At 44.8% G+C, this 17,735-nt stretch overlaps 1 protein-coding gene across 3 annotated transcripts in view; it reads right to left on the minus strand.

The window, feature by feature from the left end:
• Positions 1–2,171: 2,171 nt before the first annotated feature.
• Positions 2,172–17,735, minus strand: part of LOC130367090 (zona pellucida sperm-binding protein 4-like) — a 50,753-nt gene continuing 35,189 nt past the window's right edge. Inside the window, exons 1-12 of one of the 3 annotated variants that reach the window (XM_056569479.1) lie at positions 13,354–13,522; positions 10,697–10,818; positions 8,374–8,479; positions 7,679–7,831; positions 7,118–7,308; positions 6,613–6,710; positions 6,410–6,537; positions 4,516–4,705; positions 4,290–4,440; positions 3,982–4,060; positions 2,518–2,634; positions 2,172–2,320 (exon numbers count right to left, since the gene is read on the minus strand). In XM_056569479.1, coding sequence (XP_056425454.1) covers positions 2,184–2,320; positions 2,518–2,634; positions 3,982–4,060; positions 4,290–4,440; positions 4,516–4,705; positions 6,410–6,537; positions 6,613–6,710; positions 7,118–7,308; positions 7,679–7,831; positions 8,374–8,479; positions 10,697–10,818; positions 13,354–13,417 — 1,536 coding nt within the window. In that variant the 5' untranslated portion in view covers positions 13,418–13,522 and the 3' untranslated portion in view covers positions 2,172–2,183. The other 2 variants (XM_056569478.1, XM_056569480.1) reach the window with 2 other exon arrangements.

A 17,735-nucleotide genomic window follows, 5' to 3' on the forward strand; every position in this document is an offset into this window, starting at 1 on the left:
ACCCTCAATCATAACACTCGTTAATTTCTAACGATCATTGGTTTTCCCTTAGTCCTCGGGGTAGTGTTGGTGGAAATATCTGATCACTTTGTGACGCCAGTGCACCATTATCCTTTACACAATACAAGGTTGGATACAGCTTCTCCTGGGCCAGACATGGGGAACAAACAAACGGACGTCAGGTTACGGATAACTGTCTTTACTGAGCTGGGTGCAAATGGTAATACACATACAGATGGCTTTTGGTGAGAGTGTAGAGTAACCCCATGGGAGCCCTGTTGCCTTGCTGGGACATGTGGTCCTTGTCAAGGTACTGAAGCCTTCTTCTGCAGGGGCATAAACTTCCACCATGCGAGTATTCCTTGGAGAATGACCAGTGAGATTAGATTTGAGCTGGGCCTCAGAACACACACACCTATACTGAAGCTCAGCTTACACTAGACTCAACTGACCCCCCCTTTACACTACATAGTGGAGACTTTAGGGGTTCCCATTGGCAGGCAGGGTCACTGCCCTTAAATGGTACAGTAACAATATACACACACAATATAATGGATCTGGAAAATGGAAAATATATTACTTTGCAATTGTCATACTCCACAAAAGTCTATGTGAAGGGGTTGTGACGGCCATGGCACCCCCTTCCCATAGACTTTTGTTGAGGGGCAGGCATGTCGTCACGAGGGGTGGGGGGGGTGACATAGAGGGGCAGCCCGCACACAATCAGAATAATAACTTCCGGATTCTGGGGAGCAGAGCTCTGAAAGCAAGGAAACCAAGTAGCCATTTAAAGATTTTTTTTTTGTGTACCACTTTGACTGATCAGTGATATTAGCAATCCACTTGTATAGGATACCAGAAGGCAGAAGAGCGGCAAGGAGCCAGTAAAGAGACCTCAATCATGCTGCAAGTGATCTGATGAGTCTCCGAAAGCCTGCTCCTTTAGATGCAATGATCCTGACACCTAATTGCATGATGGCTGAAACCCATGTCTATAAAGACCACAGCTCCTGCACTCACTTCATAAAGATGCAGTGCATAAGTGTACATCCGGGTGCACCAAGTACTAGACAGCCAGGGTGTGGGAGATAGAGATAGAGATACTTTGCGCATGTTGCTTATGTCAATTTAAAGTGTAGTAAAACCCTAACCGCCTGCCATATGCAAGGTCAGAGTTTTGTCAAAAGTTTCAAGTCTATGGCACTTCAGTACTTCATCTCACAAGTTCTGCATCTCCCAGGGAGTGTGTCAGTCCAGCTGGCAAGCCACACCTCCCATTCATGGGCTACACCACAGCCCCATATGACCTGCCAACACCAGGTACCCTAGTAGAAAGATTAATACAATATCAGCATTTAGACCTCTGCTTGCCACAAGTTACAGACCAGGTATAATCACAGTAATTAAGGGGTTGAATGACCATTTCACCTTAACTGCAGCTGACAACCACCACTCAGTAGATGCTGACACCTGCTGTGTAAGTAGGCCTAGTTTCCAAGCCTGTAGGGAAACTACCAATCTGCTGAAGCATTTTCTGTGGATGGTTGTGCAGAGTGTTTAACCCAAAGATCTTTCCAGTGATTTGGCTCTTAGCACTGTGAGACCCTATGCACTATAACATATGTCAAGCTGCACAAAGTGATGCTGATATATACAGCCCGACCTGTCCCATTGGCTGACTGCCCTAGCCCATTTGAGCAGTCAGACCATTTTCCCCCAAAATGTATATGCTCTCTGCAGAAGTGCCCTTGAAGTAGCACAGGATGATAAACATATACTGCTTTTATGTTTGTGACTACTACTCCACCTATAGAGCACTCTTCTGTATCCCTGTCTGCAAGTGCAAGGAGATTGGTCCCTACAAGGCTATTGCCCCTTATTGAGAAGTGCACTTCATTGAATATGCCAAATTTATTAAGACTTGCATATCAGTCAGTCAATTACCACTGAATTCCAGTTGGAGGTCCAAACTGAGTTTTAGACAGCACAAGGTGGTCTACAGTTGTGTCCAGTGAGTCATTGTCCGTTTAGAGAAAACTCCTATAAGGGCAGAAAAGTTCTAGAACTTACCCTGCCTGCAGTCAGGGACCTTATGGCATCATGTTACCTCAATTTTAATAACTGATCAGTCCCAAAATAAAAAAACACCACAAGTTCGTTTCAAGTTTTTAAGAAATCTTTATTCAAGCATTCACACTGGACACTGCACATTTCTTTTGTCTGCTATACAAGTAGATACCAAGAAGTGACACCATCAAGACGAAGCCAACACTTGCTGCTCCTTGTAGCCAAATCAGGGCAAGATCAGAACCAAGGGAACCTGTAATAGGGGGGTTAGACTTTAGGATACCATGCAACCAAGTGTCATTTTCAGCTCCTACAAGAATTAATCTCAAAGTGCAATTAATGTAATATCCAATGAGTTTGTGTTCTTATGCCAACTTGCAATTTTGACCCAAGACATTAAGTTACCATGGATCTCAATATCCACATTAGTTAATCTGTATATCACATTACCTTCCTCTTCATGAAGAACCTTATCTGCTTCCATCGCTTCAGAATAAAACATAACTGGACCATGAGAAGTGACTGTGGTAGGTGCATCCTCTGGTTCCCATGATTTAGCTGCTCTCCCTGCAGGAGAAAGGGAAGTGTTACTCTATAGACACCTTTTAGAAAGATCATTTGTGCTTACTGTATGCAAGCTTTACTATTTGTATTTTGTTTTAGATTCCCCATTGTGTGGTTTTTCTCCAAAGTCTGGAGTAGGTCTTACTAACCCTTCCCTTAGCACTAATGGGGCAGGGGGCATAGTATAGTGGTTCCCAGACTGACCCAGCACTGTTCTAGTATTACCAGGGTAGCACAGACAGTGTTACCTCTTGGTGCAGTCCTGGTTCAATAGTAGGATCACATCTCCCAGCTCAGCAGCTCCAGGACCTGATCCATCTTGAAGCCGCAATACTAGGCAATGCCCGCCTGGTGTAGTCACCCCAGAAGAGCCCACCAAGTCCTGACACTGCAGGACAATTTTTGTGGCTGTGGACCATTAAGTGAGTTATTCTGGGCACATAGGTGATGTAGCGTGTGGATTAGTGGTGTTTGGCATCATCTGATAAGGGACTGCTACATAGCCTCCAGCAAGAATGTTGGGAGTAGTGTCTTAGTAAGTGGGAGGAGCAGTCTTAGCCTCTGTCTCCCATCACTGCTTTTTACCTGCCCACCTACTGTCAGTGGATGTAGACCAGACAGTGCTCCCAAAATTATGCCCTTGGACACTGCCAGGTGGGCTGGCACAGCACCCTATGGTGCAGTTTGGAAAACTGGTTTAGTACATACAAGTCCTGCGGTGATGGCCCACCTTGTAATTCCTAATGGACTGTAGATTGCATAGTAAGGATCTGTCACATCTGCAGTCAGTCAGGCTGCCTTATAATGCCTGTGCCTTTCAGAAAGAAGCCGTCAGTCAGTTAGCTTTTTACTGCAGCTGATATGCGGCTTTAAAAAAAAAAAAAAAAAAAAAAAAAAGGGACTGAGACTCCTAGCATTGGTCAGGGCGCATTCACTGTTTTTTGCAACACAATTCCTGTATCAGGTTTTTGATGAATTCCTCAAACTACCAAAATGTGTGTACATAGTTTGAAAAATGTCCAGTTGCATCCATAAAATATATTTAAAAAAAAAGTACAAGATGCAAAACAGATGCATTGTTTGGCATATGTTTTCATTAGTTCCATATGGTTTAAAATTTTTTTGCAATACAGGATACTGTATGGCAAAAATGGAGCAAATGCACCCACAGTGTTCCTAATTTGCTCATTTTGTATAAAACCATAAGTGGCCAAGCTTTAAGTGCATAGAGTAAGCACATTCAAGAAACATACTATTCAGAAAAAAGTTGTACTTTTGCAGTAAATGTGGATAGAATCTCGATTCAACAGGTGTCTAACCTTATGAGAAACAAAATACATCAATACATACTATTCCTTGGGGCGCAGTTCACAGAACATGACTCCGTGGCAGATGGGACACATACAGAAGCGCTGCAGTGGAAGTACACCTGTAGGGCCACAAGACACAAGTCATTGTACAATGTATTCAGCAACTTCTGGTTTAGACTGCTCATTTTGGAACAAATTCTGTTTAGAAGATCAAGTACTGAGTATGTTACATAGAAAGTCTGCTGGGGGCATCTAGTCAAGTGATCAGTTTTAACACATTGTCTGGTTTAGTAATAGGGCACCAATGCTGCAATAGACAAGTCTAAAGGTTACATAGAAGAAGCTTACCAATCCATTAAGAGCAGTCTGGGTGCTAGAATCCACAAAGGTGAAGGTGCTAACAATGAAGCGCTTGTAGTGTGTTGGGAAAGGCACGGCCTGTGTGGAAGGGCCAACAGGAACCAGCTGGGTAAGATAGTTGTCTCCTTCAAAAGGGCAGCTGAAACGTGAACACAATATATAGTTATAGAATGTCTTGTTCATGGTATAAGCCAAGGTATAAGTCAGTCCTCACCTGTTTAATAAGATGGGCCATTGGGGAGCATCAGTAGGCACAGGAGAATTGGTGGCCCAACAGTTGTTTAAGACCAGGATTATGCTGGGGTCAGTCCTCTGCAGAATCCGAACTTCAACATCTACAGGATCCCTTAATATTCTCTCAATAGGATAATCTTGAGATGCATAGTATGTGGTATACTGCCCATCTGTAAGACATGGACATCAGTGTGGTGTCCCGACAGTGTTTCATACTGTGCCTTGGTAATTAGTCCCCAAAGTTAGAGTCCCTAGGACTGTCGGGTTCACTTTCCTCATTTAACCCCTAGTCACATAATATTTGTAAATATTATCTATTTAAATAAATGTATATGGTAATACTCACTGTTTTAGCATCGCAGGACCTGTGGGTCATGACTGGGTTGCAGAACTCTGGTTTTTGCTAAAGGACCTTTGGTGGTTTTGGACGTGCGATCACCCACAATCCATTGTAATGTTGAGTGACAGCTGATTGGACCAATCCAAAACGGCCAGCCCCTGCCCATATAAGGGAACTGCGCCATCTTGTTGCTCTTGGGTTGCTGACTTTGGACAAGGTAGGACCTCTGCAGCTTACAAGACAAATTACTAGGCCCAAAGCCTTTCGGCTTAGGCCTGCGCTAGTGATGGATAGTTCTTACAATTCCCCGCAAGATCTCTGGACCTAATCCAACCCCTAAATCTGGTGGATCTATGCAAATACAATCCTCAAAATCTAAAAGGGAACTTTCCAGTCCTAAGCATCTGTCAATCATTGCTGTGCTGTTTGTAAAGACTGTTACTGCACATACAGAAAATCTTCAGTAAAGATTCCTGCAAGTTTTAAGTTCAGCACTGCTGTGGACAATTTTACACTCACCTATCACTCTTGGGAAGGGTGGCGATAGGCCCAGCATCACTAGAGTTTTAACCCTCACCCTGGTGTCATGAGTGACAAGGGTTAAACAGTGCCCTTTATTATATAGAACCGCAACACCCCTACACCCCCAGGCGTACCACAGTTTAACACTAATACAACTGACTATGGAAGAGCTTTTTTTTTTTTATTTATTTTACACTACTAATATCTGCAGATTGTAAGGAAACTACAGCTCAGAATCTGTATAAATATAAGTACTTCTAAGAGCTGCCCTGTGGATTTTAGAGTGCTTTATCTGTGTTTCCCATTCTTGTGGAATTACCTTCACACCTTTTCCCCTATGGGACATATAGATCTAATTAAATTATTGCATATACAAGAATTGCACCAGTTTCACATCTGGAGGCTCATTACAGCTTTTCCAGGTGTTACTCAGGTTAGTTGGGCATCTGAAACCAACTTGTGTATTTTAAGTAACAGTTCAGTTTTGCTTCCAAAGCTGGAATAGGTCAGTCCCTCTGTTAACATTAATTGTTCTGATGAGGCTGAAGCTAGTGAGCCAAGGTACTGCCAATATCAGGATTACCTCCTACATTTAGGCTTCATTAATCACCAATCCAGTCAGCAGCAAAATTGACCCTAACCCAAATTCCTGCTCTTAAGCATTTATAGAGTTTGCAAGGACAAGTTGTACAAGGGCATTGCTAAGTTTACACTGGATCTTTTTATTAGTCCTCTGGATAAACCAGAGACCTGTGTCATGTCCCAGTTTGTCACAAGAGTAAGCGGAGTCTTAATGGATTTCCCCATAGCACCTGATGTGAGATCCTTACTGTAGTTTGGAAACTAAGCTAGGCCATATTTTTTTACCTGTACATCTTTACAAACATCCTAAATACATTTTCTCAACAGCATCTGCTTTAGATTTTATAGCTAGATTCTTATGCTGAATCCTACAATGTATCAAAGCTGTACAGAATTTGTACTTTTGATCAACCAGTTCAAAGCAAGTTACCTCGGGCTATTCTCATCTCCAGGAGCAGAGGTCCAGATGTAGATACAGGGAGAGGTGGAGGAAGGGTCAGAACTTCTACTTGCAGAGGGGTAATACCAGAATTGGAGTAGCTGCAGCGTACAGTCACCCTGCATTAAGATGAACATGTTAGTAATCTGACCAGTGCTAGTAGGGTCGCCATCGCTCTGGAGTTCTCCCCTTACCTTATTGTACTGTCTCTAGTGATGGATCCCATTGGCCAAGTCCTTGTATTTTTGGTTGCCTCAAATGTGTGTTCGTACACTATAGACATGCCAGCCACCTGTGAAGCCAGACCAGTCAGACAACATTACTAAATTAAGTCTGCAAGACCAAGTTAGATTGCATTGTGCATTCAATTCATTGCAGACAGAGCAAAGCTGGTAGAAGCCTGAGGCCATGTTCACATTTCTATGCATTACAATCTGGCAGTGATTTCTGAGCAGAGTCCTGATGAATTCAATGGGATTCTGCTGATTTGCACATGGTGGAGTTTCTGCCCCAGAAATTCCATTTTTTCCTGTCCACACAAAGAACGAGCATGTTCTATGGGACAGAGCATTCCTGTGCAGTCCCAGCAGTGTCCAGAATGTTTGCATGGACATTCTGTGAACATTGTAGCATGTGAACAGAGCCTTAGACTCAAATGCAGGCTCATCTTGCAGACATTTATGGATTGTTTTCAGTTACCTGTTGGGGACTCCCACAGGACAGCGGGATCTGGTACCCAATGAATGATGCAGTTGTTGCTACCCTCAGGTTGGGGCAGGAGTTGGAATCTACATCCACTACACGTACAGAGTCCAGGAGTAGGGATGGTACAGCCAGGTCTTTTGAGATGGCAACCACCATGGTGTTCTCAGCAGAGCAATAGGCAGTCACTATGTACAGGGAAGACAAATTGTTAAGGCATCTACTCATTACTACCCCTCTACGAGTGTTCAATACCATGATCACCGGCGGCTTGTACCCAGATAACCAAGTTCTGGGCACTACTGAGCAAGTTTATGCAGAAGTATCACCAGCTTTAGGACCCAAGGATGGATAATTCTTCAGAGGTGACATTAATACAGTTATATGTATTCCAACAGCTGAGTAGTGAACACTGGCCTTACTTTCTAGAAGCAGTGTGCAGCTCGTTCCTTGTTCTAGTATACTGTTCTACCTGCAGGCCACATAAGGTGAACCGTAGCCATGGTTGTCATGCATCACTCTGCTACACTAGTTCCAGTAGCTTAATAGAAGCCTTACATTTCTTTCCATAGAAGCAGCGCAGGGTGACATCCTGAGAGAAGCAGCATCCAAGGCCTTCACAGATCTCTCTGGATACAGAGTCATTGGCACACTGCAGACGGTCAGCTTGCTGAACTGAAGCGCACTCACTCGCACTAGGAGCATCCATAGCTATAGAAGATTTAGAAGACAACAGTATTACATTATTGATTCAACATCAAGGCCCTAGTAGCCTGCATTTACTATTATGTTTCATCTTAGCCAGTCACAAAATGCATGTAGGTTTTACTTTACATGAGACTTCCAGATGTACTGCAACCTGTCCCATTCGAATTGGGAGGGGGGGGTCTACATTCTATAGAAAGCAACCCCTCCAGTCAGACATCTACAGCACCTATGTGTTAAGCACCAAAGGAGCTTAACACAGGGCTAAGGTGACGTTAAAGGGATATTCTGCCAAACAGCTTGTCCCCTATCTACAGGGAACTAAACCCCATCCAGTGGATGTGGGAGTTATTTTTGTCAAACTAACCCCTTTAAAACTTCTGGTTGATAAAATATATTTCTCTTTTCTGGGCTCAAGTGACTACTGATGCCAACATATAAGTGGCAGGGAACCCCCCCCAGTCTGAAGCACAAAGCACCAAGTTTTCTGCAGCGTAGGAAAAATATAAAAATAAAAATAAGTCATCCGACTTATCTGTAAGGATTACCTGGGAGAGCAGGAAGAATAGGGCACATAAGATCCTTCTTGTGATATTGGGATTTTCCAGTATGTAGAATTTCTTCTAGAGTGACAGTCACCATGTAATTTCCATTCTGCAAACACAAGTTTATTTTTAAATTGAAGAACCCCGATTCACCACAAGTAGGTTGTGTATGGAGTTAGTGTCACACCATCTCATGCAATTGTGTCCTGCCATTACACTATGAAGGAACAAGGAAGGGTTTAGGTTGTGGTACCGGCACCTTCCTAAACAGATGTCTATACGTGAATATTAAGTTACCCATAGCAACCAGAGTTTAACAGTAATGTCAAGTTCTGATTAGTTGCTATAGGCAACCAAGTTTCTTTTTATTATGCATTAGGGATTGACCGATTGTTTGGCCAATTTTCATGATTTTGGACGTTATCGGCATCGGCAATTACCCCATCCCCGGTTTTATAATTACCTGTTCCCGGGGCCGGTGCTACTTCTGGCTCCTGCGACGTGCAGCACAATGACTAGTGAAGTCCTCAGTACGCACAGCTACAGCTCAGGACGCCGCCGCCTGAGTCAGAAGTAGTGAGGACCCCGGGCACAAGTAATTAAAAAAAACGGGGGAGGCAATGGGGCAGTGGTTGGACTATGGGCAAGGAGGGGGGGGGGGGGGTGGAGGAGAGAAGCGGGTGGTGGTGGCAGTCACTGGCCCTGCAAAAGCAACTGCAGTTCATTGATTTAAAGCGCCCGCTTTAAATCAATGATCTGCAGCCACTTCTTCGGGACCGGGGGGAATTGGGGAGGAAGAGACATAGCTGTTAACTTATACCGATATTCTGGTAAAAGTTATCGGCTATCGGCCTGAAAGGTCACAGATTATCTGTACTAAAAAAAAAATAAATACAAACGATAATGGTTGATCCCTATTATGTATTGTCTCTGGTAGCTCACTGATAATTCTGTAGGATTGATGATCACAATTGTCAGAATCCTAAATAAATGCTCTACTTGTTTGAGACTGTGTCCCTTTGCCCGGTCAGTGTAGTGGAGGGAAAAGCACTGCAGTTAAATAGACATCTCCCAATACACACTGTCTTAGAGCTTTCATTTATGATTCAGTCAGTCATGATCATCAATCCTAAGGCATTACCAGCAAGTGCTCAGAGAGAACACTTCTAGAGTGCGGATTCTTTGTATATGTGACCCATCCCATCAGTTGCTGGATCCTATTAAGGTCTCTAAAATGTGCACACAGATTTTGAGCTCTTACCCAAAAGGTAAGCAAAACCTTTTATTCCTTCACTAAGCATCACCTTGAGTAATGGCAGCAGGTAGTGCCATCTGTCTGGCTTCTCTTTTGCATATTCCTAATTTTATGTGCTATACAACATCCAAAGGGCCTTATGTGGTGAGGGTTTGATTAAGGGCAGGTATTACCCTTGAGGCAGTTGGCATTAACCCCTTGTATTCATGATGCCAGGGCATGGTTTTCTACAGCGAAGATATGGCTGCTGGTTCCTGGGCTAGGGGCAGGGCAAATAATCACTCCAATGCAAAGTTACAGAACAATGGCAGCTTTACTGAGGTAGACAGATGGAATAGTCTTTACAGCTCAGTTAGGCCCAAGGAGATGACCAGTGACGAGATTTTAGGGCTTGCTGGGACTTTGCTAAAGTCAGTGTGGGCCTGCATAATTCAAAGTTAACTAGGACTGACTAGACTTCACCCCTGTGATAGATTACCAGGCTGTGACATTTACCTGTGGGGCACTTGGTAGGTGGAAGCGTGGTTAGGCTTTGGGTCTCTTCAGGACACCAGACACTCAGGTCTTGACTGTTCTGTACTCAGATAAGACTGGAACTCAAGAGAGCTAGCTAACTCCTTCCTTAGTTTATATAGGAGGAGGATGGGGGGGGGGGGGGGGGGGTCATATAGGTCATCTCCAAATGAACTGGTCACATCTTAACAGGACTAAGATGTATATTCATCTAGGTAATACATTAACCCATTTGTAGGGACAGTCACATAACCAGAGTCCTGAGGAGTGTGGGGCCAGAGGACCATAGATTGTACTGAAGGGTCACTTCTGTACTGGGCCACCACACTTACATATACTTCACTAGCCACACTTAACGCTACCATCATATATTGCAAAAGTGTACCCGAGTAAATAGCACAATACAGTGACCAAGTTAAGGTACTGTACAGTATTAAGATGATTAAACAAGTGATGCTTAGGGAATGCCTTAGCAGGGGTGACTGATCCTACTCAGATGTTGCTCCCCAATGATCAGGGAGTCCAGTCTGTCAGATTCTAGATCCCATCATGACTTACCTCCTTGCGCACATAGCAGCCATCAAAGGAAGAACCAATCACCACTGAGCTGTCAGATTTCTGTCCAATCCAGGTTCCACAAGAGGAGTCATTGTGAAGGTAGTGAGACTTTCCATCCTTGTCTACAAGTAGTCAGATATCTTACAGTTATTGACCCCAAGGATGATATTCACAGCAACAGACTACAATTTTAAGTGTTAGGCCTTACAGAACCCCTTGTGACCTATGACCCCCTAACATTTGCTGCAGGATTTGCATGGCATCTAAGTGTTTATAGCAGTAAAAATTAGTATCTAGAAAAACCTGGAACCAAAATTCATTAAAAAGGAGTAGGTTTATATAGTAACATTTTCCCCCCAGACAAATGAGCCCCTGTGATCTCCTGCACAGTGCCCTGACTCCATATTAGAAGAGCTGGGTTGACCACAGCACAAAGTCAGCTGACATGCCGCCTCCATAGCATTCGTATATCTGATTCTCCCATAGAGATACATGGAGGAAGGCATGTTCACCACTGCTTCGTGCCATGGTCTGGACAACAGTCATTCATGGGAGAGCCAGGGCACTGAGGGATTTGGATGGGTGGTCCCAGTGTTTTTTTTTTACTGGACTACTCCTTTAACTTTGTATTCTTTTAAATACCACTGTCATATAGCAGAGTCTCCATTAGATGGCATTAAAGTTTCCATGTTTATTCCAATTACAAGCACACCACCTAGTGGCCATAGTACAACTGGTGTATGTTTATAAGCTGGCAGTGATGACCAACCGGTGGCAAAGTCTACAACTCATAGTATGCCGAGTTAGTGATACAACAGTTGGAGAGCATTGTTCTAAGGGAGTAGTCTGATTTGCTGTAACTTTCTGCAGCAATCCTGTTTATTTGCATTGGGCCATTAGGAATCCACATATTACAGGAAAATTACAAGAGTATAAGGATAGAGCCAGACTGCAATTTATGTCACTACTTGATTTTAGTTATAGAGCATCACTGTCAGGATGGCTGGTGGCAAGATACAGTTAGGCAGTGGGATTGCACACTTGTCTAAGACTAGCACCAAAACTTGTGATCAATGGACTTTCCTCAGTGTCAGATGAATTTTGGCACTAGATTTAAAGGGGTACTCTGACCCCAAGACATCTCCCCAATCCAGAGGATAGGCGATAAGATGTCTGATCACAGGGTACCCTCGCTATCTCACATGCAGCACCCGCCTTTGGGAGCTGCATGCAGCCACAGAGTCTGCAGGGTCACGACTACGGGGGTATCATGACGTCACACCCCACCTCCGCAATGCAAGTCTATGGGATGCCATCACCTCCCATAGACTTGCATTGCAGGGGCGTAGTTATGATGTCACAATACTCCAGCCCTATAGTCTTGACCTAGCAGACTCCGAGGCTGCATGCAACTCCCAGAGGAGGGTGCTGCATGCAAGATAGTGGGGGTCCCCAGTGGCAGGACCCCCACAATCAGACCTTATCCCCTATCCTTTGGATAGGGGGATAAGATGTTTTAGGGCTGGAGTACCCCTTTAAGCAGTGGGATTAAACTTTGTAGCTGGGTTCACAGTGAAATTTCCAAATGAAATTCAGTTTTGAAATTCTAGTGCAGCAGAGTCCCTTTGTTGGCAGTGAGATTCTGCTGCACACTGTAGAGTTTGAGGCGGAATGGCCTCAAAAAAAAAAAAAAAAAAAAATCCTGACCTTAAAAGGCTACTCCCCTACCCTAGTGTCCAGAAAATTTCATTCTGAATGCTTGAGTGGTCATGACCACACCCCTCAATGCAACTCTACGGGAGGGGACATCACAACCCTCACCCCAAGCATTGTAAATGAACGCCAGGTGCTGCCGAGATCACAGGGGGTCCCAGCAATCAGACATCTTATCCCATATCATTTTGGGCAGGGGATAGGATGTCTAGGGGCAGAGTTCCCCTGAACAGCCTTTACTAAACAGGAGATCACCTTTAGGATCTAGTCACATGTACAGTATTCTGCACAGGATTTCAAGCTGTGATCAGTCAGTTTACATTGAAATCTGCAGCAGAAAATCCTGTGCACAATACCGCACATGTGAATAGACCCTTAAACTGGTGGTATACACATTTTAGAGGGCTTGCTACCAGACAAGGCCCTTTTAGGGTCACCTGTGAGATTCAATTGTAATTTAAGAGGCATTGCTGGTAGGACATGCACCACACTGCTTTATGCCAGGATAGATGAATAAAGGACTTTAGCTACATGTCTGATAAACCAATGTCAGGAGACACCACTGACACTATAGCTATTCAGCTGCCAAAGTCACTATAGCCCAATCACCACAGGTGGAGATCACAAGTCTAGGACATTAAGTCATATTTTATAATATTTCCTTACAGAGGGTTTTAGGCTTCACTTGCTAATATATTGTAGCACTCACCAATGATGGTCAAAGCAAAGGCTGCATCCTCCAGCAAAGAAGGGAGAGAAAACTCCATCACTTCAGATCCACAATGCAGATGGGAAGGATCATCCCAGTAGTCCTGTACTGCACACACTACAGATCCCAGCCAACAGGTCCAAAGGCCCAGTGCAATCCCCAAACCTGCTCCAAAGAATCCCATCTTGTCAGCAGCCCCCTATACCTCAGTCTGCTATAGCCTGGAGCTTTATACCTTGTGAATGATACCAGAGCCGCTCTGTGATAGGACGGGAGATGTCAGGTGTGAGGTGTATCATTAAGGGTCACTAGTGAATTCTATCATCAATCAGCGTGGAGTGGCTTAACCCCTTCTTAGCCTAACTATACAGGGGGATATTTATCAAAACCTGTGTTGGGGAAGAGTGACACAATTGCCCATAGCAACCAATCATATTGCTTCTTTCATTTTTTAAAAGGCCTCTTAGCAAAAAGGCCTTAGCAATCTCATTGGTTACTATGGGCAACTGCACCACTTTTTCCCCTACACAGGTTTTCATTAGGGTAGGTTCATACTATTCTAAGGGTAGGTCATATCCATCAGCATCCCACTGAATATAGGATGTCAACGTATACTGTTAATGGGAGCAGAGGGCCGCATTCACTTCTAGGACCTATGCACCATTTTAAGGGTGCAATACTCCCCGCCATGGGACTGTTTAAAATAGCGCATACATACCGAACGGAGTCACTAGAGTGATTCTGTTCAGCTATAGAAGCGAATGGGGTCCGCTGCTCAAATTAACAGTATACATTGGCGTCCTGTTTTCGGCAGTATGCCGACAGATACGATTAACGGTGGCAGAAACGTAGTTTGTTTGTACCCTTAACAGGAGCAGCCAACCCCACTCACTTCAATGGCCAAAAAGAGTCACTTAGTTCAGGAAAGTATGCGCTATTTTTAGCGGACTCATAAACGCGGCCCGCTGCACTTTTTAAATAGTTCATATGACCCAAACGGAATCACAAGGAGACTCCATTGAGCTATAGAAAGGGGTTGAGGTTCATTGCGCCCCATTAACAGAATACATAGACCTCCCTCTTTCGGCAGGATGCCAACGGATATGACTAATGGGGCACAAACATAGTGTAAACCTACCCTAAAAGGGGTTATCTAGGATTAGAAAAACAGAGTTGGGGGGGGATGGCCTGGACGCTGAGCTGAGCGGACGCATGCTGCCGTAGCTCCGCACTGAATCTGTGTTGTTCGGTATCCTGACATAATCCTGGACTCCCTGATCCTCCCCCAGAGGCTTCGGTACCACAGTGGGTCACTGGGCTCCATTATGCCTTCTAATAAGAGCGGCGGCGAGGCTGCAAAGTTTTGCGCGCGCACAAGACCAAGATGTCGCTGAATATTCACATGCTACACAGGCCGCCGCTGCGCTTGACTCCCGCCCTTCTACCTCCTCAGTGCCGACAGCAGACTCGGGCGAACTAACGCTAGGTGAAGTCTCTGCGCAGCTGTTAACAGCCATCACAGCCTGTAAGACCTCGCTCACCAGTATGCTGGAATAAGTTAAAGTGGACATTGGCCTACTGAGACAGGCAGGGACGTGCACACATAGGGTTAAAAGGGGGCTGGAGCCCCTGCCCTTTTCCTCACCTGCCCCTCTAGTGCCCTCACAAAAGGAGCTGCAGACTTAGGGTGACAGGTGAAGTAAAAAGGATCCATTGCTGGGGAGATTTGTATGTGGTTTAATGGAGGGTGCTGTGCCCTCCCTGCAGCAAGGGGGCGCCACTCACCCTGTCATTATCTGCCATTTCTCTGCTTCTCTCCACACGGAGGAGACAGGAGGAGCGGAGGCAGAGAGAAGCCCCGCCCACAGCATGTCCAGACTTCAGCCTGTGCTACCCTTACTGTAAGTAACTGTAAATATATGTGAGTGACTGTATGTGTGTGTGTGTATGTGTGTATATGTGTGTGTGTATGTATATATATGTGTGTGTGTGTGTGTGTGTGTCTATCTCTATGTATGTGCAGAGAGGGATGGCTGGGGCCTTACTGTAAGTAACTGTAAATATATATTGTATATATATTGTATGTCAGTGTGTGTATGTATATATATATGTGTGTGTGTCTATCTCTATGTATATGCCTATATATGTGAGCAAGTGAATGTATGTATGTGTGTATATATGTGTCTGTGTGTATGTATGTGTGTGTGTATGTATGTGTGTGTATGTATGTGTGTATATATATTTGTGCACAGGGCTTACATTCGCTCTCGTGGTTGCAACATTTGAATACAAATTATACACGGCCATACATTGACTTACCAGGTGGATGAAGTTCTTTCATACTTGAGACTGTACTTTACATGCAACCCTGTACACATATAAAAAGAGAAAGACTAACGAAGCGGTTGAGTTGTGCCCAAAACCGCGTATGAGGGCACGCCTATAGAGGGCATGCCCTATGGTGAAATTATGAAAATAAGGGCAGGTTGGGAGGGTTCCGAAAAATGACTCGTACGCCCCGCCTGCATGGTGGAGGGGCGTTTTATAGTCGTGCCCCCATCATGGCTCCGCCTAGAGGTGCGGGGTCGTGGGAATTCACGCCCCTTGCACAAATTCAGCCTTAAAGGCTTCCCACTTGTGCACAGGGCTTACATTCGTTCTTGTGGTTGCAACATTTGAATACAAATTATACACGGCTATACATTGACTTACCAGGTGGATGAAGTTCTTTCATACTTGAGACTGTACTTTACATGCAACCCTGTACACCTATAAAAAGAGAAAGACTAACGAAGCGGTTGAGTTGTGCCCAAAACCGCATATGAGGGCACGCCTATAGAGGGCAAAAAATCAATAAGTAGAATTAATAACATTGTTCCTAACCATGACGACCAAGGCCACACACTAGTCATATCTATCTCCCCTAACTGTAATAACTGAACTAGAGAAACAAGAGTTATGCCTGCTGGCTAGCAAACACAAGAGGCAGTGCTTGATGTAGCAAAGCCATGTTATTCATGCCTACTACGTGCGGCCCGACACTGGAAACGGGACCTGACTACGTACTAGCTGATTCGTGCGTGTCGACATACCTACTGTGCCTTGCAGAAAGGGGAAACCAATAAAGCTTGTCAGGCATGACGTGTCCTCCACTCCCTGCTAAATAAGTGGCAAAAATTCACTGTTAGTTGGTGACGCACAACCTATGTGACAGACCCTCGGTAGATTTTGCCAGGCATTTAAGCGACCTGGTGCCTGTAGATGTGACAGGTCTTTGCGTTGACGTTTTGCCTGACGAGACAAACCTGATTCGAACCTCGTACCTGTAGGTGTGACAGGTCTTGAGTAACCCTAGTGTCTGTGGACGTGACGGAAGTTTGCGTGACGCTGACAAGCGTGGACGAGATCGGTTGGTTCGAGACGATGACCACTTGTGCGTCGTGAAATTTATAAACTTTACGACTTGAGTAAGGGAAACATTGACTATGCTGTAAATCCCCTGCAGGTGTGGCAGGAGACGACGATGTGGGACCCCTATGTATGATGGTGTCGTTGCTCTGAAGATGTGTCAGTAACAACAACCAAGTAGTGCATCCCCCTGCAGACGTGGCAGGCATGACGGGTCTACCACTACCTATGTGTCGTGATGTAGTTGCTCTGAAGACGTGTCAGAAACTACTATGCAGTGCATCCCCCTGCAGATGTGGCAGGCATGACGGCTATACAACTACCTATGTGTCATGATGTAGTTGCTCTGAAGACGAGTCAGTAACAACTATGCAGTGCATCCCCCCTGCAGGCGTGGCAGGCATGACGGGTATACAACTACCTATGTGTCGAGATGTAGTTGCTCTGAAGGCGTGTCAGAAACAACTGAGCAGTGCATCCCCCTGCAGGTGTGGCAGGTATGACTGGTATACCACTACCTATGTGTCATGATGTAGTTGCTCTGAAGACGTGTCAGCAACAACTATGCAGTGCACCCCCCTGCGGACGTGGCTGGCATAACGGGTATACCCCTACCTATGTGTCATGACGTAGTTGCTTTGAAGATGAGTCAGTAACAACTATGCAGTGCACCCCCTGCGGGTGTGGCAGGCATGACTGGAATACAAAGCCACCTATGGATCGTGAGGTAGTAGCTCTAAAGACGTGTCTGTAACAACTAATAAGCAGTGCCTCCTGCCGCAGACGTGGCAGGTATGACTGGTACAACCACCTATGTGTCGTGACGTAGTTATTTTTAGGACATGACGATATGCATAAGAATATTCCAGCGACAAAGACCTATGCATTCCCTTGGACAAGACGAAAGGTAACTAGTGAGTGTGGACAAGACGAAAGGTAACTAGTGAGTGTGTGACGAGATACGGACGCTTAAACTGTGACTACGTGCAGTTATTATGGTGATGTACATGAATCCTGTCAGCTACGGAAGCCAATAGCCTGTACATCAACTGTATTGCAGAGCAAAATAAGCGTGGTGAAACTAATGTGTGCATAGTATGTTACTTATGGTAGTGAGCTTGTGACAGCACTATGTGGAATGAACATGATGAGAAGCCCTCTCGTATATGCCTGACTTGTAGCAGAGTACGCGAGTAATGGAATATAACA

The sequence above is a fragment of the Hyla sarda genome, chromosome 4, assembly GCF_029499605.1.
Source record: "Hyla sarda isolate aHylSar1 chromosome 4, aHylSar1.hap1, whole genome shotgun sequence".
Taxonomy (NCBI): domain Eukaryota; kingdom Metazoa; phylum Chordata; class Amphibia; order Anura; family Hylidae; genus Hyla; species Hyla sarda.